The 25,780-nt window shown below is 31.5% G+C and overlaps 1 protein-coding gene across 1 annotated transcript; it reads right to left on the minus strand.

The window, feature by feature from the left end:
• Positions 1-881: 881 nt before the first annotated feature.
• Positions 882-24,411, minus strand: LOC123700157 (very-long-chain 3-oxoacyl-CoA reductase-B). The gene is made up of 6 exons (XM_045647292.1): positions 24,142-24,411; positions 6,028-6,074; positions 5,355-5,430; positions 4,960-5,125; positions 1,900-2,068; positions 882-1,637 (listed from the first exon to the last, which is right to left on the minus strand). The coding sequence occupies exons 1-6, from the start codon at positions 24,293-24,295 to the stop codon at positions 1,308-1,310; spliced, it is 942 nt and encodes a 313-aa protein (XP_045503248.1). The 5' UTR covers positions 24,296-24,411; the 3' UTR covers positions 882-1,307.
• Between the last annotated feature and the right edge of the window lie 1,369 nt (positions 24,412-25,780).

Here is a 25,780-nt window from a genome sequence, read left to right on the forward strand (position 1 = left end):
AAATAAGCACGTATAATAATATTATACTACTTCTACTTTTAAGCTGGGGTTTCCTTGTGGAAAAGATTGCTTCTTTTGTAGTCTTCATACTTCAGTATAAGCATTTGTGCATTGTAATATTTATTTAGGTACAAGTTTATAGACAAGATTTAGTACTATCTAATTAATATTGCAAAATATTATGTAGGTACAGTAAACTTTTCCACGTGCCAGGTATTCGTACTTACCTACCAATTGCGATTTCTTGAAGCTTCCTATATACATACCAAATACATATAATATAATATGGTCTCTGCCACGCGTTCTTCGCATATTAGTAAAAGCAAAGCCTCGGATACCCTCAATTCCAATAAAATTTTCTTCTTTTCAATATAATATATATTTAGATGTGAACAGGCTGTTTTGCGTTGATAATGTCAAAAGGGTAACCACATTATGGCAATAACGTGAAAATATTTCATTACTTTATTAGGGACAGCAGCGGTTTTCCGTCACGGTTCATTGTTATGTTATAAGCGAAATATAACAATATGAATGTTCTATTTTGGTAACGCGGCCTTTTTCATAATAAAGACAATATTTGTAAAGAAGCTTTAGAAAGTATTTTCGAAACACAATAGAATAATAGGATGTTTCCTGTTACGCTGCCAAAATGGCAATTTTAAGGTTAAAATGTGGTATCTCGTTCGATATTGTCTTTTGAATCAATCCATTTTAATATTTTTTGTGCAGGTGCAGACTCTATGCAAGGCTTGATTATTCCTTCATGGGATAGAAGCAAAGGCAAAACTACAATCTGAATTATTTACACATCAAATTCAATTAGATTAATTCGTGGATAAGCCCACCACCGCGATCGCAGGGAAAATTAAATACCAGTCTATTGTCACCAATTTTATTGCAATTATAATAAATTACACAATCCCAACCAAACATACAAGCAAACATAATATGGCATTTACACCAGTAAATAAATCATTAAATGCGTAAGTATAAATTATTCTACACAGCCTGCTATGTGAAGGGATCATAAGAACACAATATGTACATGAAATTATATTGACATAGCCTAGATTTGTCCCAAGTCACCAAACGGGCTCTAATCTTAGAACGCTAAACAATAAATAATTGTAAGGCAAGTAGCATTAGTACGGAACCAACAACATGCCATGAAACTTGTTACTAATAAAGATCCCCTTTTTCTTCTATCTGGAATGAAGTTAAGTTTTAGTGCTATATTCAACCTTAGTTACTACATTCGACCCACAGCATGTCATTGGCAGCATGTAACTCAGAATAGAGAGGAATTATTTATTTTTGTACTTTTTCAGGGCCTTCCTGCGTGTGTTCTCCATAGACCTGGTAATCAACCAGACAGCGAATCTTGCGTATGCTGCATATATCAAATTAATGGTATTCACGAAAACAGCGTGTGGAAAGTATCCCGTTGTTTTAGACGTTGTACCAACAAGGCTAATAGAAGATTTGACGAAGGTCTTTGCGGTTGGAGCCATCCAAGTGCTCCTGCGAATACCAGACATATTCGAACAGACGAAACCGGGCAGAACGCACTGTACTATAATGCCCTTTTTGCTGTATTCCATGTCAAGCCCCTCAGAGAATTTATCTACGTAAGCCTGAAAATCAAAATCTTTATTGTAATTTAATTTTCAAATCGAATATGATACTGAGACTCACATTATTATTTATAATTCCTATCGCATTAAAAATTATATGAATTAAACTTTATTAATGAACACGTATCGAAACTGCTCAAATTTTCGACAAATTCGAAACAAAAAGTCCCATTTAATTCTGATATTTATCTAGCATATTCACCCCATCCTGCCTAATGAATCAATTTCCAACTATCCTGATCATTATACTATCTATAGATACCTTAGAAGCAGCATATACAGTGAGCAGAGGGCTGGGTATAACCGACGACCCGGATCCGATATTGATGACGACGCCCTTACCACGCTTCACCATGTCGGGTAAGACGATACCCGTCATCCGTGTCACGGATACCATGTTGGCCTTGATCATGGTTGATATGCTACGCTCCCTGTTGAACAAATAATATATTAAACAATCGTAATATGGTATAGAGGAAAAAATGCAGTATCTAATAGTAGTCCAAATGTTGATGCAAATGCATTAATTGTCAAATTTATACTGAGTAGTGAAAAAATGGTGCACATGAAACTACAATATAAATATCTTCATCCAAGAACAAACTAATAATAAATATTTAGTTAAGTGCCTGTTGCAATTTCAAATTAGTAAAATAAATAAGTACAAATGAATGTTAATATGAATTTAATTACTAGATACGCTCTAATGATAAAATACGAACATATATTTTCATACAATATCTAACATAATTAAATTTTTAACTTAATTGCGGTTCCAAATTATTGTCGCCTAGCGTGAAATAGCTAGCAAATAGTCGTTTACAATATTTGCTATACACTAATAACAGGCGTTATAAATCTAAATATTCACAATCTGATCTCATCCTATACCCAATTAATAGGAACAATTAAGCGGGTCCTTAAAAGCTATTTCGCCATAAATCACAGATCACTAACAATCAGATAGGATCATTAGGCCAGTTCATTAGCTAGCTATGATTATAGCTAGCTATTAATCAGGTAACAAATGGGACACGGAATGTACTACCCTCAATACACTAACAATTACAGACTAATTAAACAGCTCATGCATTATTAATCGATTCTTTCATAATTACATCCAACTAATGAAACACAAACATTTTGTTACCGTTGATGCTCTTATCATTAATTAAAGCCCGAAATTACATGTAATCGCTCATGGTAATTATATAAATTTAGCTCAGTAAAGTGTCCTTATTTATTACACTAATGAAAACCACGATCGAATAAAATGCCTAGAGACACATAGTAAATTGTAATGTTATTTTATAAGAACAGGTCAAATTGAAGATAAGATGCGATATTGTTGTGACTATCATCGTAATTTCAATCGTAATCGCGTGAATATGTTGATAAATCACCTTTGACATAATGTGGATGTATAATTGTATAATGTCGTGAATATAGGAATATTAAAAGTGCACAAAATTCTAACCTAAAATCTTCTACAAATCTCAATAAGACAAGGAGGGATGACTTTAAAAGTTTTTACATCTTGTAAAAAAAGTAATTAAACAAGAAAGGTTTAGGAAGACATTCATCACTTTCTCCTCAAAAACATAGCTAAGATATTATGTACAAAATTCCACTATATTAACGAACATCATACTTTACTCTCCTTTCGAAATAGTAACATTAGCATACGCTAATAAAATTCACGATATCTTTATACTGCAGAGCAGTCATACCATTAAAATATACGACAAAAGAATTCAGTTCAGAAATAATCCCGACGATAAGACGACGATAGTTCGTATAATATTTCAATTGAGCACTTATTTCATACGGCAATACGGGAACACCTGCTCCACTTGAAAATTGTTTTCAGGGGACCGCCCGTGCGGTTTTATACTTTCAATTTGCACGATATTTCTGAACTTATGGTTATTGAAAGGCCAGTAGCTTAAAACGTTTCAGAACGTATGAAATGAATTGTTCCCGCGAAATAGTAGGTAGCTACAGAAAGTGGGTACGATTTTGAATATCATTCTAAATGTAGAAATTTAAACGTTTATATTATTTTATTTTTATTTATTACTCTTTAAGGCGCTGCCCTGAGCAAGCATTTCATTCCACTCACACATACATGCCGCGCCACAGCTGCAGCCCGACGACGACGAATCATTACGAACGGGCCTCGGCCGGTAGTGTCGGTACACAGGCGTTCACGCACACATGCGTACGTTTTTGGTTTGGGAATAAGAATTTGCGATTTACACGAAATCTATTGATTGGACTAAAAAAATAACACAGTATTATATTATTATGTTGCTTGTAGAATTATTTGCCGAAAAAACAGAATGATTGCATGTAGTTTAGTATGGTTTTTAAGCATCAAAAGATTTTTTTAGAGGTACCTTTGAGATTTTTTTCTATCGAGTAAAATAAGTTGTATTGTGTTTTCAACACACTATCGAACTAGTTTATCTCCTGAAGAATATCATATATTTATCTGAGATTGTTTACTGCAGTTAATCATATAGGTACTTTAAAGCATTATAATTTAGCAGCAAACTCGCGTTTTGCTCTACTAGTCACCTTAATAAAACTATACACCAAACATGGGAAACTTGTTACTTACTAATTTATACAAAACAAAAAACAGTACAGTTTATTAGGCGGCCTTATCACTTAGAAGTGATCTCTTCCAGGCAACCTGGGCAAAAGGTAACAAGCTACTGAAATTTCGATGGTAGGAAGAAGAAAAAAGTCAAGGAACAAAAAGAAAAAGATAAATAAATAAATAATAATAATTAAAATAGATATACAGGTAGATATTATATAATTATTGATACATATAAATAAATATACTACACTCGAATATACACAATTATATTTTTAATAATAATATATACAATTTACGCATATACATAAATAACTATAATGTATATACATGATACATATAATTAAATACATACATACTACATAAAACAAATATAAAATACTATAAATACATACACATACATATCTGTGTATAGATAATAATATGAAAATACATAGTTTATTATGTATTCAGAGCAAATACTAATCAGCATTTTTAATTTATATATCAACTGACTGTGTATTTCAATCTCTTTAGGAAGGAAATAAGGTTCAAATCAGTATTGTTCTTAATACCGCAACATATTAACCTTAAAACTATTGCACATTAAGCATAATACTTAATCAGGTAACGTGACCAGTCTTCGTTTTTATACCAATTTCATCAAATGTACCGTCTCCATGTCACATATTCAGAACTATAATTAATGCACTTCATCTTGAATCTATTAAAGCTTACCAATCAGGGATTTCTGTGAAATACTCTGGATAGCTGTACGAAATACCAACATTATTGACTAGGGTTCCTATTTCAAGATCAGTTATTTCTTTGGAAATTTTGTCGTAAATTCCTTCGTCGCCGAAATCAGCTTGAATTATTTTGGTATTTACTTTGTAGTCGTTTTCTGAAAATGAGACATTTTTAATAACATGAAAAATTTCACGAGTCGTAAATTAATACAATAGCTCGTATATTTTGTCGTACAATATTATAAAAATCTTATTTTCAAAATCACAATTCATCAAGCTTCATGGGATAAAAACTGAAAAAGGTATCTCCGAATTATTCTTCTTTCAATTCCTTGAACATTAATTTTTCATAATTTATTATGTAAAGACCAATAGAATACATACCTATTTCAGAGGCAGTTGCTTTCAACTTATCAATAGAACGACTGACTAGAATTATATCACAGCCTCGTGCAGCCAACTGGGAATAAAAAAAAGTATTGAATAAAAACAAAATTAAAGTATTGGAATTCGAATTGGTAGGATACCTATGACAATCAATTGTTCTAACGTTAAAAAACCCCTTCAAATGCAATTTGAATAAAACAATTGTTAGAATGAATGGAAAAAATAACTAGAAATAAAGACCAGTGATATTCTTTTAGAAATTGAGTAGTCATTCTTTTAGATTTAAGAAATTTATAACATCTATGGCTCTTAAACTTAATACGGTTTTAGAAAGTAACATTTTCTAATTCCTAAATTATATACATACTTAGGTATCTACTTATAACTCTCTTTTTGTTGAATACGTATCAAATGAACAGAAGGAAGTTATAAAAGCATTGCCCAAATGTATAAGAATATTGAAGCTTATTTAAAAATGTAAAAAAGAAATAATTTTCTGTATTCAACATAGATCTGCAGCGTGTTAGCAAACATGTCAACACACCTCTTATAACTAAACACAAGTGCATATCCAAATTTGACTCAATGACCTACAACAGGAATCGTCATATTTTTGTTTATTTCTATAATATTCTAACGGCATATTAAAAAAAAAAATACATGTACTCACCTCAATCGCGTATTGTTTTCCAATACCATCAGTGCTGCCAGTGACCACTGAAACAAAAGGACAATTTTATAATCTGCATTTTTTATATTTTTTTACATTTTTTAAGCTAGCTGTGGAAAAATAATAGTTAAATGTAATCCGCACTTGTCAATACAAATTCGTGTATATTGCAATATTTTTTCATACTTTTTCAAGATTCTAACAACTCTACATTGATGGCGTGGAGTGCCTTTTTATAAACATCGATAAAAAAATACAATATTGGACGTATTTTTAATATCTAATATACCATAAAGAGAAGAGTTTCTGTATTTATTTAAATTTTGATAAAAATGTATATATCTCAAATGATATAAGGAAAATCATTAGGTATCAGGAAATGGTTTAATTTGTTGACGAATAAACGTCTTGTTAATGAAAACAAATTTGATTACCTAAATAAAGAAAGTATCCGGAAAATCCCTTTGTTTAGAATATATTTATAAACATCCGATGTCATTTAAAACAAAGAAGATAAACATCGAATTTGTTTATTAACATCCTCCTTTAAGAATAGCAAGACTAATATTAACAAAACTACTGAAACTAGTACCTATGAAAGGCGAATTTTGCCCACAATCAAGTTAATTCAAACGGTCCACAATCTTACGTGATTTCGGTTACCTTCTGAACGCTTAGTCGACAATTCACACTAACTACTGTATTTGCATAATTTGCAATTGATAAGACACGCAGGCACCGCTGGAGCAGAAATGTGCAAAGCAAATACTACGGCAATATTGCACGTTTCATGTTAATCATAAATGCAGAGAGAAATCATGTTCGCGTTGACTTTTGGACCAATCAAGTTGGCCTTGATTGGTCCAAAAGTCCTGAGTACTTTACCTTACTGATCAGGCATGCTCACCTGAAAGACCGCATCTACGCTTACCATCAGCTGAGATGGCGGTCAAATGTCTGAGCAGTGTGTTTAGAAAAAAATAATAGGTAACTAATAAGAAATCATATCGATTGTTTACATTTTTACGTTATGACTGGATGAATCGGTTCTGATTCTTTAATATGAGACATGTATTAACTTTCTGAGCGCTGGCACTAGATACTATTTTTCTATGGGTTTTATTTTATAATTTTGATAACCTAGTCTTTTTAATAGTATTAATAGTCAATCATGCCATTCAGTGCAATACTTATATCCAAGTATGATATGAATATTATTTAAATTGATGGCATCTCTTTTAAAACTTGTGTGACTATGATTTTTTAGAAAGATGATACATTACCTAGTCTATACATTTGTATTAACAAAAAAAAAAAAAAGATGTCTCGATACAATTGAATTCATCTTCGAGTTGACGTTTGTGTATGATTTATCAAAGAGCGAAAATTATTCACATTCTACACGTACATTGTGGAATCTCAAATATCAATAATATATTATATCGTAATACACTTAGGTTATTTAATACGAGATGCTGAAGATGAATGAATTATTATCCATTAATCATTATTATAAAATCCACGCGCGAAATTGATTAAAATGATACAGGTTTTTTCAAACGCCATGTAAAATTATTAAGCTGGTCAATAAACGAATAAAAACAAGGAACGTTTTTTTCTTTACTTTGTGCATTATAAAAATAAAAATCTTGTTTCAAATTCCATGTTGTTCACATTGCACTTTAGATATGTCAATAACCTCCTACCTCGTTTCCTCATACATTAATTTTTTTTCCATACCTAGGTACTGTTAAATAGCATTCCGACTTGGGAGCGTTGCGCTCAATTGACTTTTTTTTTGAAAATGTTAATACTCTTATTGTCCTTTTCATGTTGGAGAATATTTTATGTTATTTTATGTTCATTTTATGGTAACCGGAAGAGTGGCTTATCAATGGTGTTATCAGTACATCCCTATTAGGTAAGCCAAAGCAAACCTTACTAAATTTGTATCAAGTACCTACTATAATGTACAACTAAACAGAGTACAATGCCTATAAATACATTAAAGTTTACTTAAGAGTGGGCATAAAGGCAGAGAATTTCTAAAGTTATGGGCACGCCCTAGCGCGCCATACCGCGCGCAATCTTTCTTCCATCATACACTCCGCACCCGGCTCATCGTACTTACGTAAAGTTCATCGGACGCTAAATTAAACACAATATTCTTCGCTCGTTCTACGCGTATTTTCGGTAGTTAGTATATTAATGAAATAATTATATAAAACAGTGAAGTTGAAATCATGGCAAATTATGTAATATGATAATTTATTATTATTTTTTATTTATAATTATTGATGATAATCTATACGTATATAATAAAACAGTAAAAAAGTGTAAGTATGTATGTAATATATTCAAAAAAACAATATTAGGGAAACAGTATAGAGCACGAATCCGTAAAAAAATTCTGCCTGTGTGTTTATGTCTGTTTGTTTGTATGATTTGAATGAATGTTATATTGTTGTGTTTATTATTATATTTATTATATACTAGCTTTCCGCCCGCGGCATCGCCCGCGCAGTCAAAGAAAAACCCGCATAATTCCCGTTCCCGTGGGATTTCCGGGATAAAACCTATCCTATGCCCTTTCTCGGGTATCAAAATATCTCTATACCAAATTACATGCAAATTGGTTCAGTAGGAGTGATTGAGTAACAGACAAACAGACAGAGTTACTTTCACATTTACAATATTAGTACAACATTAGTATAATATTAGTACAAGGTAAATTAGCTTGGAGAAATATTTGCATATCTAGTGGTGTGTATGTCGTGGTCATATTGTAGATTTGCTCATTTCATGAAATGGCCAACATAGTTTGGTCAGATCGTTAAATCGTCAACGTTTCACGATTTGGTCATCGACATTTGGCCAGAACGTATAAAATATAGGTTAGGTTAGACTTTAATAAACAACGCACGAGCCGAGCGAGCAAAGCGAGCGTGCCGCGGCAGCGGCCGGCGAGTGCCAGAAGCGAATCGCTTTAACAAAAATGGTCGAATTTCGTGAAATGGCCATCCACGTTTGGCCAGATCGACGATCTGGCCAAATGTGGATGACCAAATCGTGAAACGTTGGCAATTTAACGATCTGGCCAAACTAAATTGGCCATTTCATGAAATGAGCAAATCTACGATATGGCCACGACATGTATATTACTCAGATCTTAGAGCGCGTTTCCACTATAACGTTCAGGCCTATACAAAAATGTTTCGATATCCTAACATTACTATTTAATGTTATACTTATTCCTAGCAACACTCTGATTTTTGTTTTCAATAAAAACAAGTTTTTATTTGAAAGAAAATGGTTTTGACTTTATAAAAAAAATAATTATCATTCAATTTCACGTTCTTGAGCAAACGACAAGACGACTACCGTGAAACAATAAAATATCGAGTCCATAATAATTTGTTTCGTTATTAATATTTGACCATAATAATTACGAAACAAAACAAATAAATAAATCGTCACTTAATAGTTGAAAGTGGAAACACGCACAAAACCAGAATTTGCATTCGCGAGTGTATTCATACTTAGGGTTGCCAAACAGTATTCTACTGTTTTTCACTAAATTATACTTTTTACTGTTTAACAAAAAAAAAGTACTTATACAAAAGACTGTTTTCAGCATCAAAGTGCAGACACATTATTATGTGTTACATTTAGACGCTCACAATTTTTTTTATTTAGTCAGAGGGCACACACTACAATAAATAATGTTTGTTTTGCTAAAATACTGTTTAATAATCTTCATAGACCTGAATAATGAATTATTAATATACGTACTTTATTTCTTGTAAAAAAAGTTGGCAACCCTATTCATAGTGTTTGTCTACACTAATCTACACTAATATTATAAAGAGGAAAACTTTGTTTGTTTGTTTGTTTGATTGTAATTAATAGGCTCATAAACTACTAGACCGATTTTAAAAATTCTTTCACCATTCGAAAGCTACATTATCCACGAGTAACATAGGCTAGGTTTTATCCTGGAAATCTCACGGGAACGGGAACTATGCGGGTTTTTCTTTGAAAACGCGGGCGAAGCCGTAGGCGGAAAGCTAGTGAATGATATGTATTTTATTTGTAACTAGCGGTCCGCCCCGGCTTCGCCCGTACATATTTACGTTTTCTCTACATGAGAACCATCCTTGTACTTCAAGGGATACAATAAAAAAAGAATTGAAAAAACACGTGATAACGTGACAACGCGAAACGCGAAATTCTATTGACACTAATTTTACGATAGATTTCAAATAATGAGCAGGTATAACTTTATAATTATTTAATATACATACACTAATATTATAAAGAGGAAAACTTTGTTTGTTTGTTTGTTTGATTGTAATGAATAGGCTCATAAACTACTAGACCGATTTTAAAAATTCTTTCACCATTCGAAAGCTACATTATCCACGAGTAACATAGGCTAGGTTTTATCCCGGAAATCCCACGGGAACGGGAACTATGCGGGTTTTTCTTTGAAAACGCGGGCGAAGCCGCAGGCGGAAAGCTAGTGAATGATATGTATTTTATTTGTAATTAGCGGTCCGCCCCGGCTTCGCCCGTACATATTTACGTTTTCTCTACATGAGAACCATCCTTGTACTTCAAGGGATACAATAAAAAAAGAATTGAAAAAACACGTGATAACGTGACAACGCGAAACACGAAATTTTATTGACACTAATTTTACGATAGATTTCAAATAATGAGCAGGTATAACTTTATAATTTACTAGAGGTCCGCCCCGGCTTCGCCCGTGGTACATATTTCGCAATAAAAGGTAGCCTATGTCCTTTCTCGGGTATCAAAATATCTCCATACCAAATTTCATGCAAATTGGTTCAGTAGTTTAGGCGTGATTGAGTAACAGACAGACAGACAGAGTTACTTTCGCATTTATAATATAAGTATGGATTATAATAATTATTTATGGGAGTTCACTCATCACTGCACCAGTGATTAGTAATACAGATTGTGAATATAATATATTATATATACCTACTATTCACAACCTATTTACGTTATTTACTGGAACAACCATAGGAATCTACAAATAGGTAGTAGGTAATCATAGTAGTAATGGTAATAAGTAATAATATAATAATTCATAAAAAAATATACCATAAATCTTTCTTGATTTTATTGATGTAACACTATGAATGAAATATTTGTATCCATATAATATATATATATATGTTTGTATACCTAAGATCGTCGCGTCAATACTCAGCCCACGGAAACGAATTTATGCATAAATTCGTGTGAGTGTGATTACATATTACATATTTATGTAATATCTAAACTCACCTGCATAAAGTTTCTGAAATGAATCGAAAGTCGTATTTTTTATTAATACATATTAATAAATAATAATTTATTATTTATTATAAATAACTAATAATTATTTATTAATAATATGATTACAATACTATATTAACTTATCTTCGAAAATTAGTTAGATATCATTTAAATATGAATCTCTTTTAGTTCTCGTTTCTGAAGTTTCAATGTTCTTTTGTTGTGTACCATTTTCAAAAAAACAATATTGAAACAATATTATTAAAAAATCGGCGCGCGGCACAGCAATTTGAGCATGGTCTACTCGTCTCAACGGAGCGATAGCGTCTGATGTATGAAATAGAATTATGTTTTTAGCTCCCGGAACGTGCGATGCAAGATGATTTCTTGCGTAATTAAAAATATAGTAAGCGCCAAAAGTGTTTTATCGTGATTAAACCAAAACTAAAAGTAATTACAAAAAAGTGGTCGGACAAAGTTCTCACAAATGTTTCAATAAAATTGTTTATGAAAAAAAGAACATAATAGGCATTACCATGTCAAGTAAAAAACGTAAAAGTGTGAAATTTAGAGGTAACTTCGTGAATTTTTTCTATCGAGTCAATTTCAATATTTTATGTTTTTGATCTGACAGTATAATCGAAAATATCATCAAGTTTTACATATATTTTATTTTTTATATTTGGTCTTGAATATTACACGTATCAACTAAATGTTGATTGGTGATTTGACTTTATTCGCGTTCTTAAAAACATCCTGAATATTATAAACAAACTTTCTCTTAAAATAAATGAACCGCGTAAAGTTCAGCAATAAACAACCTTGTTAACATAAGGTTAAGAACCTGATCCCCTTGAACTTGTGTTTAAGTGTGAAAGTCACGACTGCAATAACGAAGCCTTCGTTAATTATGACAAATGAATTTAAACCCTATTCAGTTTCATTCATTCATAATACGACGACTTTTCAAACGATTTATAGGTTATGTATTAATAGCACAGTTTGTTTCCTTTATGTTAATATATCTAGATTTTATAGATTTTGTTATGGCAACTTAACTGGTAAGCTTAACAACAATAATTTTATAAATAAAGTAAATTTTTTAAATATACTAATCGAAAATAAGGAAAAATCCAAAAAACTAAATGAAACACCAAATGATTTTTAATGGGAACTATATTTTCTATCACCAAAATTTATATTTGTCATCAAGTTGTATCACCTAATAAATAGATCTATCACCACGAAATATTTTCGTTCTCACAAACAACTTCGTTGTAACAACAAAAATTGTTCCCAGGTATGAATTATCAAATTAATGTTAATATGTGTGTAAAATAAGAGATCGATAACCAATAAAATTATATTGCATTACATGAATATAAACTTCGTTCTTATAATAACAGTTTTGTTACTTAAATAATAGCTCTGTGCTCAGAATGGTAGATCTGTCACCAAATAAATCGATTATCGATCCCTGACTGCGACTCCTTTTTATTTGATATTTTGTCACTAATACAGTAGTAACATTTTATTTCGTTCAGATATTAAATTAATAGTATTCGTTACCAATTTAATACATCAATTTATAATTTTAATGAAAAAATGATCAAAGAGGCGGAGACAAATTGGCGCGCTTTAAAAATTGACTCTAATGATTGATTGAGAGAGATGCAAGTTTACTTCATTCGCGATTTCACGTTCATTGTTGTAGGTGCATTTTATTATCATTGTGGATAATTTGTTGTTTTAGTTAATTTATTTGTTTGATTATTTTGACTTTAATTGTTTTATATACTATTCTGTTAAAAATGTTATTTAAATATAATTTATACTACCAGTGGAAATTTAGAACCTTGGGAGTCTAGTTAAGTAGCAGAATCTTTTAGTTGAAACGATGATGACAACCCTAATTTTTTATTTGAACTTAATGCAGTTTTCTAGTAACATAATATGATTTATTGGTGATCTCTTGAAATAAGTTTGCTTAAATACTTATTAGGACACAGCTATTATAATACATACAAAAACATTTATTTGGTACTAGACCTTATATCTCAGGATTTTAGGCGATTTATTGTGGAACTGATTTTGCATTGTTTGGTGACTACATTTTGGTGACAGATCTACTATTTTGAGGGCAAACCATATTATTTAAGAAACACAAAACTAATTAAATTGGTGATAGCTTAAATGATACCCATTTTTAATTAATATTAATATTATTTATCAGTACACACATTCACACATCCATACCAAACATTCTATAATGGGTAGGTACGTTTTCCTCTTTTTTGTATATCATGTCCAAAAACATATATAATATGTATAAATTAATTTTTTCCACTTTATCATTGTTATAATTAATGTAAAACTACTGTCACATTATTTGTCTTATTATTGGTATTCCTTTTTATTGGCGTATTGTTTTGTTAAAGTTAAATAAAAATATTGTAATACAAATAGCTGTAAGGAATCTATGTATGTAAAAAATAAATAAATAAATAAATAAATAATATATACATGTAAACGTTCGACAACAGATAGTAAAAAAAAATGTTCGACTTTTGGACTTAATATTGACGTCAAATACACTGACCATTACCTCAGAGGTATTTTTGTATGCAAATGATATCCAACACGATTAAAATACGATATTCTGATCAAACATCGACATTTTTGGTGGGTTTAAACTTCAATAAAATTCTGATCCGACTTTAAAAATCGTAAAGTTGATAATATTTAAAAGCATACGTCGAAAAAAGGAAAGAAATCAATAGTTATTGTTAATTGTTAATTTGTTAATTGTTAATTTGTTATTTGTTAATTTGTTAATATATTATAAAGGCGAAAGTTTGTAAGTATGGATGTATGGATGTATGGATGTTTGTTACTCTTTCACGTAAAAACTACTGAACCGATTACAATGAAATTTAGCACACATATAGAGGGTAACTTGGATTAACACATAGGATAGTTTTTATCCCGGAAATCCCACGGGAACGGGAACTATGCGGGTTTTCCTTTGCAAACGCGGGCTAAGCCGCGGGCGGAAATCTAGTTGTTAATAATTTTTAAATATATAAAGCAAAAAATAAAACGGCAGCGTGGATAAATCAATTTATTTCATTTTTCTTTCAATTTATTATTCCAGTTAAAATGATATAATTATTAAAATATAATTTGTTTTTTTCATTTTTTGCGTCGTTTTCGAAAAAAGTACTTAGCGTGAAAATAAAAATATTTTATATATTTTTTAAATTAATAAAAATAACTATAGGTATCATGGATGTTGATTTGATTGCACATAAAAATACACTTTGCAAACTCCTTCAAGCTTCGCTCGGTATGTCGTCTGTCGAATAAAGGCCATGCTATAATCTATACTAATATTAGTATTATAAAGCTGAAGATTTTTTTGTTTGTTTGAACGCGCTAATCTCGGGAACTACTGGTCCGATTTGAAAAATTCTTTCGGTGTTAGATAGCTCATTTATCGAGGAAGGCTATAGGCTATATATCATCACGCTACGACCTACAGGAGTGGAGCCACGGGGGTGAAACCGCGCAGAGCAGCTAGTCATGCAATAATAGGATAATATCATGAATATTGCAGGAATATTTCAACTTAACCCCTGTTCTGGTTCTTGTTACATCACAATTACTAGAAAAATTGAATGTAATAAGATTTTATGCTATCTGTATGATCTTTATCAACTCTCATTTATGTTTCACGTATTTTCTATAACTGGCTGTTTGAAAGAAAGAAAGATAGAAAGAAAGATAGAAAGAAAGAAAACGTTTATTTAATGGCACATAGCCTCACAAGGACATTATGAAAACAATTCATACAATACATAAATCATCATCATCATCATCATCAGCCCATATATGTTCCCACTGCTGGGACACGGGCCTCCTATGAGGGTACAGGCCATAATCCACCACGCTGGCCAAGTGCGTGTTGGCGGATGACACATGTCGTCGAACTTTTTAATTCTTCGACATGTCGGTTTCCTCACGATGTTTTCCTTCACCGTTCGAGCAGTGGTGATGTTACAACATGCGCAGATAAATTGAAAAATCAATTTATTTCCTGCGCGCTCGCCTGGTCTCGAACCACGGACTTATCGATTCGAAGTCTAAGGTCTCACCACTGAGCCACCACTGCGCTCAATACATAAATGGTAACTATTAAAAATACACGCTGAAGTGTCTGTGAAGCATGATGCCATTAAAAGGGGAAATCACTCGGTGAACAACTGTGACGTAAAAAAAACGTCGCAGCACCGATTTTCAGTGAGCCCCGCGTGTTTGTAATACTAATTTAAATTTATATGCTACTATAAATATTTTAAATATTCTCAAGGAAATCATTAGCTTCTCCTAAATTAACATCCGTTTCAAATAAATTGCTACAACATATATCGCATTAATAATTGTAATGTTTTACATAAAATAAATGAGACCTTGTGTTTTTCCATATTGCGGAAATAAGCTTTGGTCAGTTTAAGAAATTGTTGTCTTTTTTTGTGAAGGCAATCCAGCAGCGATTCATAAAAAAAGAGCTGGAAGCAAAGAGCACATTAAATCCTCGTCAAGGAGGAAAAAATACATTAAAATGTATTATTCTGCTTATAAGTGTTAGTCTAAATAAAATAATTTAGATTTTTTATTGCATTTAAGTAAGATACTTTTTTGACCAAAAATCGGGAAGTCATCGCAAAATATACCTATGTATAGAACCTAGTATTCCTACAGTGTAGATACCAATAATTTTTTTGGTCATTTCTTTTAAAAATTGGCTTTCCATGAGTCGCATTAAAATCATCCTTGAGTGGCAATTAAAGGTACATTTTGACAATAAAATTTTCTGTCCAGATAGTATCCCTATTTCAAACCCATCAGAGATGGAATTTCAATTGTAACACTTCCTTTAAATTTTTCGATCAAGGAAGCGGAAATAACTGATCCCAGTAATTCAGCATAAATATCAATGAATATTCAATTGAAATACTGGAAATATTTCCCACTTGTCGGGGAAATTCATCAGTTGATTCATTTGACCCGGTGGGAACTAACCGTCAAGCGCAAATGTGTGTTATGGACTTGTTTTGGATTACTTCTGTACGAAACATTTTTAGTTGCACAATAGCGGAGGTATAATTTATATTTTGCTTTGTACATTTACATCAAACATAGAGCATTACATATTGCACTCATCGCAGCGTTCCCGTTGTTGCACTTTAAACAATATCCGCATCGTTTGCAGATGAAATGTAAATATTTTCAAACAAACACAGTTATATTTTGAACATACCGGAATCAAGGTAAAGTATAAAGAGTTTCACGTTTGTATTGTATTGTTGAATTTCATACTTGCGACTGCTATTGTGCGGGTAAAAAATGATAAATTGCACAACCTTTCATATCGCATTTCGCTGTTTAACGGATGGACTTTCAAAAATGCTTTCTGATTATCATGCTTATGTTATTTTTAAACTGAATTTCTATTAGCGAATTAGACTGCTTCGTTATAATGTGAAAGGGGAAATGAGAACAATATCATAGTGTTAGGATAAATAGGTACGAAGGATATATTCTGAATACTTCCGCACAAGTACTTCCAGAACCCTTAAATAATATCACCTCCTAAACTATATATGTACTAGAATTACATTTTATAGACTTAAAAGACTAGATAGTTATTATATTAATTTATAAGTGAAATCACGCGTTCATATCCACCCCCTTCAGGAAGATTAATTTATATCCAAGAAAAGGGATATAACTGTAAAAATTAAAGCGATGGCTATAATGAAATTTTGTAAATTCCTTTACCGACCCGTGTTACATCGGGCTCTTAATTTAGTGGAATTTTAATAGGGTTCTCCAGACGCGAAATTGTATTAGATAAATTGCAATTAATAAAGTTTTTGCATTGTTTGATGGATCGTTTTTTAAATTAAATCCTTATTACCTGGGGTGGGATAAGCTGTTATTTTTATGACCTTTTGTTAGCAGATGGGTCTCGAGCATGTACACCTGGATTTGTATGCTTATTTGAATTAAATCGTGACGAGAGGCTTGCTCTGTAACAAAATATGGATATGCATATTGGATAAATAATGACTGAAACTTGTACTGTTAGAGAATTTAAACTTAATATTATATTTCCTATTACAATATACCTACCACGATATATTATATGTTCGAAATAATTAATTACATCGCTTGATGTGTGTTTAACTAACGATATTAGTTTTTTGGTTACGTCCCAATCAAAATAAAAATCAAGTTTTTAATTATTGGAATAACTATACGAAAACCGTATTTAACAAGTGCACAGACAGACAGAATCGACTATTTGTCATAAATAGTTGTTTAAATAAAACCTTGTTGCACCTTTATGTTCATAATATGTCACACAATATAAAATAATAAATCTGTCTGTTACTCAATCATACCTAAACTACTGAACCAATATTAGACGATAGACGATAGATAGACGATTAGACGATATATTTCGTCAAACAGGATCATTCTGTTGTTACGTCACATCCATACTAATATTATAAATGCGGAAGTAACTCTGTCTGTCTGTCTGTTACTCAATCACACCTAAACTACTGAACCAATTTTCATGAAATTTGGTTCGGAGATATTTTGATACCCGAGAAAGGACATACTTTTTATCCTGGGAAAACGATGCAATCCCGGAAATCCCACGGGAACGGGAACTATTCGGGTTTTTCTTTGACTGCGCGGGCGAAGCCGCGAGCGGAAAACTAGTTATTAATAAATTTGAAAGGCAAACTCTTGATAATATGGTTTTATTATAATATTTGCATGCATATTAACACACAAGTGTAATATAAATAAAGTGGCCAGTTTTAATAAAGTGATAAAATATGTAACTTTGATAAATATCAATATATTTATTTAACCTTTTCATCGTTATAATAAATAATCTTTTATCATAAATGATTAATTAATTCACATCTCCATATTTTTATAAAGCCATTTTTGTTGTCTTCCTCTAGCTATCTAAATTGTAAATATATTTTAGGAGTCCATTAAAATCCATTTTTATTACGAAATGACTAAATATTCTATAAATACAATAATAGCCAGTAAATATATCTGTAAAGGCATCTATCAAATTATTATTATTATATCTATCAACGCACAGCCTAAACCACTGAACGGATCGGGCTGAAATTTGGCATGCAGGTAGATTTTAGGATGTAGGCATCTCTTTAGAGAGAATTTTTATAAATTCCACCCCCAAGTGGCTAAAATAAAAAAATAATACCATATTATAATATCTAAAACTTCTCAACGCGAGCGTAGCCGCGGGCAAAAGCTATAGTATTTTATAAATTACACATTGTCCTGTTTCCTACGTCAAGAGAGGTGTAGATCCAGGCTTCAATTATATGGATTGTGTGATTTTATTGCCTGAATGACGAACCGAAGGCAATTTGTTACACAGTACATTGCTCGGTAGCTGCGGGGCTGCGGTCAGTAATTTGAGTCATTCACAGCAATTGAGCATTGTAACTGAAACCTAGGCAAGTATTTAATACATAGCTAGATATTTGGTACAAAACGGACACGGAAAAATGTATCTCGAAAATCTAAATTGTAGAAGTAAGTAAATATAATAACGTTAATAATAACGAAATTAATTAATAGCACAAGAATGTAAGCTTCATAACATAAAAAAGTGTTTCGAATGTTTTTAGCCTAGCATTGATTTACCTTTTCTAGTAATAATTAAATATAACCTTTTCTATCTTTGTCAAGGATTATGCTATTAAATACAGCGTGCCAATAACATTGCATTTCCATTTATAAGAATATTACATTAAACTCAATGCAAACACGTGTGATCTATTTAAAGGTCAGTAGGAAGTTAAATATATTATAATCGAGTTAAAACTAAAAGAAACAAAACGTACAGCCAAGTGAACGACTGACCCTGAATTTCAATTCTTCGATATCAATTTCTAGAAATTATTGCAAAATATTATATTTTGTTTGAAAGTAGGAGGGCTATTTTATTTAGTATAGCTATACAGGCACTTATAATTAAAATTTGTAGTTATGTCTCTCCCTGTGGTGCGTTAGGCAGATGCAATCGACATATTTTGTTCCGCTGATCAATTTGATTATAGGGTAATTAGATACTCAGCGTTTTTACATCCTGCCAGGACAGTATAACTAAATATTGAAGTCTTAAAATGGAGCACAATCTAAGCCTCAACGATTCTATGTTTACGTGTTGAAAAATAGGGACGAGGCAGTTTTTCAAACAACTGTTTCATCAAACTACATCATCATCATAATCATCAAATCAATCATCCTTCCCTCTGCTGGGACACGGGCGTCCTATGAGGGGACAGGCCATAATCCATCACGATGGTCAATTGCGGGTTGGCAGATGTCACATGTCGTCGAAGTTTTGATTCTTCAACATGTCGGTTTCCACACGATGTTTTTCATCACCGTTTCGGGCAGTGGTGATGTTATCCATATGCTCAGATAGGTACATTGAAAAATCAATTTATTTCCTAGACGCTCGCTTGGTCTTGAACCCCCGACTTATCGATTTGAAGTCTGCTGTTTTCACCACTGAGCCACCACTTTATTTTGAACACAATCAAGTTTCATTAAACTTGATTATATTATGATCAAAAGGAAAATATAACTTTTTAAATGTATTGTCTGATTTTGTTTTTGTTTACTTATTTCATACTGAGAAACCCCGATCGATAACATAATATCGTTAACAACCAAAACATGTAAAGAAAAAAATCACAGTTTTAGACATAGAATATATTGTTTTCTCTCATTTTAAGCGTTCCGTACCCAAAAGGTAAAATGGGACCCTATTACTAAGCCTCCGCTGTCTGTCTGTCTTCAGGCTGTATCTCATAAACCGTGATAGCCTGAAAGCTGAAATTTCCACAAATGATGCATTTCTGTTCCCGCTATAACAACTAAAAATTACAAATAAAAAAAATTAAGGAGGTCTCCAATCAATAAATGATCCTCAAATATAATGAATGTGGGAAATAATAGTGGAAATGTTCAAATTCATTTGCAATGATAACAAAACACAACAAGTGATAACTGCGTTAAAAACAACCGACTTCAAACTTGCACTTGCAAAATTTACAAATACCTACAGACAAAAATGCTCATAAAATAAAAACTACTGGGCCTATTCGAATAAAATTTTTATGGGACCAATTCGACACCATCCCGCATCGAACAAAAAAAGAATCACGTAAATCGGTTCAGAAACCTCGGAGTAATCGGTGTACATACATAAAAAAAAAAAAATATACCGGCCGAATTGAAATGAAATGAAATGAATGAAATGAAATGAAAATACGTTTATTATGGATACATACCAAAAATACAAAAAAAGAAACAAGAAACTTAAATCTAACTTAAATATAATGTATTCCACAATAGGCCTGCCACTCAGTGCAATACACTGATTTTCAGTGGTTGCCTTAGGATGCCTTGCTGACAGTGGATGTATTATTGCTCAAACTGCAGTGAAAAGTTATTAAAAAAAATATATATATATATATATATATTTAATTAAATATTGTAATAAATACTTGATTATAATTATACTTACTTAGTGAATAGATAATATTACACATTGACTTAAAGTAGCAGAGAGGTTATTGGATAAATACTTAAATAATCTATAAACAAATAAGAACAATATTGGGGATGCAATATTTTATAAAAAAATAAATAAAAATAAAATAAAAAAATATATATAAATAAACAAACAATTAAATAAATATTTATATAAATATTGGGGATGCTAATTTTTTCTTGTTAACGTTTTTGTAAATCGAGAAGATATGACTTTAACTTTTTTTTGAAAGACGATAAGCTTTGTTGTGAACGAGTGATATAATTGATAACCTCCTCCTTTTTTTTGAAGTCGGTTAAAAAGCTTATTAATTATTATTTTTTACCTAAATGACGTCTTTATTTAGTTATATATCCTTGGGATCATTTTTTACCTTTTGTATTTTAATATGATTAGCTTATAACTAGTTAATCTTTTGTGGGATGTAAACAATGTCGAATTTGTTGTGCAATTTATAATTTGCAATATTGCATTCAACTTCAACAATATTAAGTTATTTTCAAATAATGAAGTTTGTAACACATCCGAAAAGATTAGTTAGTATAAAAATTATATAATTATTAAGATTATGATTTTTAATACTTATCTTTTTCTAGCTGTTCCCTGCGGTTTCACCCGCATTGCTCCACTCCTGTTAGTCTTAGCGTGATGATAATATAATATTATAGCCTTCCTCGATAAATGGGCTATCTAACACCGAAATAATTTTTCAAATCGGACCAGTAGTTCCCAAGATTAGCGAATATTATTCTGATTTTTTTTATTTAAAAAGGGAATAATAGTTAAATAAGTAAGTAAGAACATATACTTACATAATATATTTACATTAGAATTATATCCATCATATTATACCTACAATCAAAGTATTCATTACAAGCAGTTGCTCTGTCGGTTTAACTAAATAATTTGTACCTGAAACCCGACACTGTAAGTCGCTTACAGTGTCGGGTTTCAGGTACAAATTATTTAGTTTATAGTTTCTTTAAAAAAAAGCTGACTTTGAAAAAATATATTTATTACCTACCTATTACCTAATAATATTATAATGATTGATTTGTTCTAGTAAGTTATGGGCAAATATTTAAACGAGTTATTTGCGTACATACGAGTTGAGAGTATATCAAACAATTTTGTTTTTTCAATTTACTTTAGTAACGTCAGTCACAGCCGGATAGATTTTTATACCTCTCTAATATGAATTAAAATATTGTATACTAGCGATGGCCCGTACAGCCTTTTCCCGAAAATAATGGAATGTCATTTTTACGGTTTTTCTCTCCGTTACCTTCCAATTCGCCGAATTGGTCGAGCCTTTCTCGAATTTTACAATTTCTAACACGGTTTGGTGTTCATTTTTATTTTGTTTTACGATTACCAACATGTTTGGCTGTTATTATTATTCTATCTGATAGATAGCTTAGACAAATAACTTGTGTTTGAGATTCTACGAGCTACTAAAGAAATAGCTATAGAGCTATTTAGTAGTAGGTAAGCACTGCCGAAATGGTACAATAATTCCATATTATTCCTATCCAGGGGCCTTAGACAAAATAACAATTAAAAAACGATAACGAAGTTAGAAAAGGCAAAAATGTATGGGATTGATATTAGATAGACCACGTGATCTAACGCGGCGTATGTCAATCCCATACATTTTTGCCTTTTCTAACTTCGTTATCGTTTTTTAATTGTTACTTTGTCTACGGCCCATGGTCTTCCTCGTTTACATTTTATAAAGAAACAAATCAAACTACCTATTCACAGTAGGCAATTATAACACGTAGGTAAGTAATGAATGACTGTGTAGTGTGTGTTATGCTCGCATAAACTCAACTCGAATTTTTGAACCAGTTTTTTTATTTTAGTTCGGCATGTCCAATTAAGAATTAGTTTACTTATAGCGTGATCAAGAACGCTGATAAATATTGAAAATATACATACTAGGTAGGTACATAATCTTGTCCAGAACCGGCTAAATAAGCTCGGTTTTGGAGCCAGAAAAGAATTTGTACAGCGATTGGGACATTCTCTGGGGAGACTCCTGTTGTAAAAGATCACAGAGCCGTTCGTCAACATTTTGGAGTGATCTCATCCGAAATCGATGTGCACGCTTACGCGAAATAGAGATGCATTGCAACACAGTGCACTGGATAGAGTAAAAGAGATGCATTGCAACACAGTGCACTGGATAGAGTAAAAGATGATGAGTACGGCAGGAATAAAGAATTACAAGAAGCAGGGTGCTGTCAAGAGTGTTCGACTAAGAAAAAGATAGGTGCCCAGTGTAATCTTTAATTGGACAAGACCGCTATTGCTTAGGTAGTGAAAGTGATGATATCCGTTCCTACTCTACTTATTCTTAAGAATACGATACAATATTCTTCAAGCTTTTTTGATAGCTAACAATTCAATAAATACTAATAATGAGTAGGTAGGTACCTAACTTTCTTTATCTATTTACCTACTCCATTTAATCACGACTTCGCGAAGTGATAAACATACGTCATTGGACTTCACCATTAAAATATATTAATTAGCCATCATCGGAAATCGCGACTTAATTTATTTACCAAATTTAGGTTTTTTATTTTAGTTTCATAGAAAAATTGTGAATAATTTATTGTATAAATTATCGCAAATCTTAATTTTATAGGGTTTTTCGATTTTTTATTGACGCAGCCAGCATACCGTTTCTTCAATTATTATCTACCTACCAAATGTTTTATAATGTACTTTTTTATAATGTAGACTTTATACTAAAATACTTTTTCTGTTTGTTACAAACCACTTTTACTTAAAAGTGAAAGTTGTTATGTGAAGTTATGATGACGATCATTCCTGTATTAGTATAATATTTTTAATGTTAATATTCTTTATGAATAGAATATATTTAAAGCTTATAAAGTTAGCTAGCTGCTAGACGCAAGCCGCGCTAATCCCATTACCTATTTTATTGTCATACGGGACGGGAGTCGGGACCACAAGGGCACGCAATAGGTCAATGACCTTCTGAATGACAAACATATTTTGCTAATAATATTGTAAGCGCCGTACGACAGTTACAGTTACAATTAATTGAACAATAATAGACTAAATAAACAAAATATAATGATACTCACGTGCCCACTTTCCTTTAGATTTAAAATCCACTTTATTCACTGCTGGTCCGATAATATAAGTATACACCACATTTACGAAACATTTTACTATATAGAACAGTAAACCTATTAGGAACGCTAGTCCCAATTTTTCTAAAGACCCGTAGTGTCCCATGTTTATTTAATTCACAATTTAATTATTATTTTAAGGTTATTATTAGAGAGAGTGAACCACTTCAATCGGCCAACTGACACAGTTAACGCATGCGCACTGACGATCGAAGAAAGTCGCCATGCGCATCGACTGTTCTGAAATACGTCAGCGACCGGCTTCCCGATTGAGATAAGGACGGGAATAAAACATAGTATACCCTTCTCGCTCTGGAGTGTTTTATTTACTGAGGTGATAATAATAATCTTATTTTCAGGGCAAATTCATAACTGAAATATAACGTACTGGCTATATTTTTGATTAAATAAAATTATGGTGTAATTATTTAATTTAGTTTACCTATATGTTTTGCGTGTGCTACTAGAGAAAAACACATTGGAACTAGATTCGCGTTTTAATCGCATGTTTTTGATAATGTATGCAAAACAGGTTACTTAAAAAGCTTTTAATAATGAACTTTGAGGAGGTTGTAGATACGCAGGGTTGCCAATTTGCATTTAATATTATGTATTTTCATTTAAAGTATAAAAATACTATTACACTTTTTTAATCCGATTAGGAGTTAGGATATCTATTGTTAATTTTTCAGACAACTTTTTGTGAATCTGCGTTTTAACCTGCTGCACTAGTTCCTATTAGATTATGTGTGTGAAGAATCTACGCAGGTATAATATATTTATTTTGTAAGTAGTTGTGATTAATATATAATTATTTACGATGTGAGCTGCTAAAGTGAGACTACGTGAAAAATGTTTATTTTCTGACATGCTATTACACACGTACCAACGTAGAACGTAATAATTATTCATAAATGATTTAGAGACAAATGACAACCCTAGTTATGCTTGAATAACACTGCGATCAATCATATTATTTCATAATCTAAACAATTTCCTTCCTCTAAAACCTACATTAAAATAATACAAATAAAAAAATGCATTTAATCAAAATTGATATATTACAGGTCCTTTTTTTGACTTCGCAGTTGTAATTTTTTATTAGGTAGTAAAGCTTATTGCCTCTCCGAAGCAAGCTTGTAATTATTTTTATAATGGTACTGATATTTATCACATTTTTTGCCGCTCTTAAATGGATACTGTACAAGTGTACTGTATTTATTACATATTATTATATACATAATTAGGACATAGGTACTCAATTAACTTTATAGTAAAAAAGAACAAAACAAAACCCGGAAATAAGTACCTACCTAAATAGTTATATATTTTGAGATTCATTTCGAGTTAATCTTCGGGATATTGAACCTTGTAATGAAGTTCGGAATAAACTATTGCAGGACCTTTATTTTCTCTGTAGTTATGTGTATGTATTTGAAAATAATTTGATGTTATTTTTTTGTACGGCAGAATGCATCTAAATTTTACATCAGATCAATAGCTTGTACGGGCACATTATCACAAATTACTGAATAGTTACTAGGTATGATACGATTATTTAGATGCAATTGTATCATTGTATGTAAAATCA

Source organism: Colias croceus, chromosome 19, assembly GCF_905220415.1.
Source record: "Colias croceus chromosome 19, ilColCroc2.1".
Taxonomy (NCBI): Eukaryota; Metazoa; Arthropoda; class Insecta; order Lepidoptera; family Pieridae; genus Colias; species Colias croceus.

Excerpts from the sequence above, each read along its gene's own strand:
- LOC123700157 (XM_045647292.1), bottom strand. The coding sequence starts at position 24,295 with ATGGGACACTACGGGTCTTTAGAAAAATTGGGACTAGCGTTCCTAATA. Across the intron at positions 6,075-24,141 it reads ATCTAAAGGAAAGTGGGCAC|TGGTCACTGGCAGCACTGAT; the intron begins GTGAGTATCATT and ends CTTTTGTTTCAG. Across the intron at positions 5,126-5,354 it reads AGCAACTGCCTCTGAAATAG|AAAACGACTACAAAGTAAAT; the intron begins GTATGTATTCTA and ends TCTCATTTTCAG.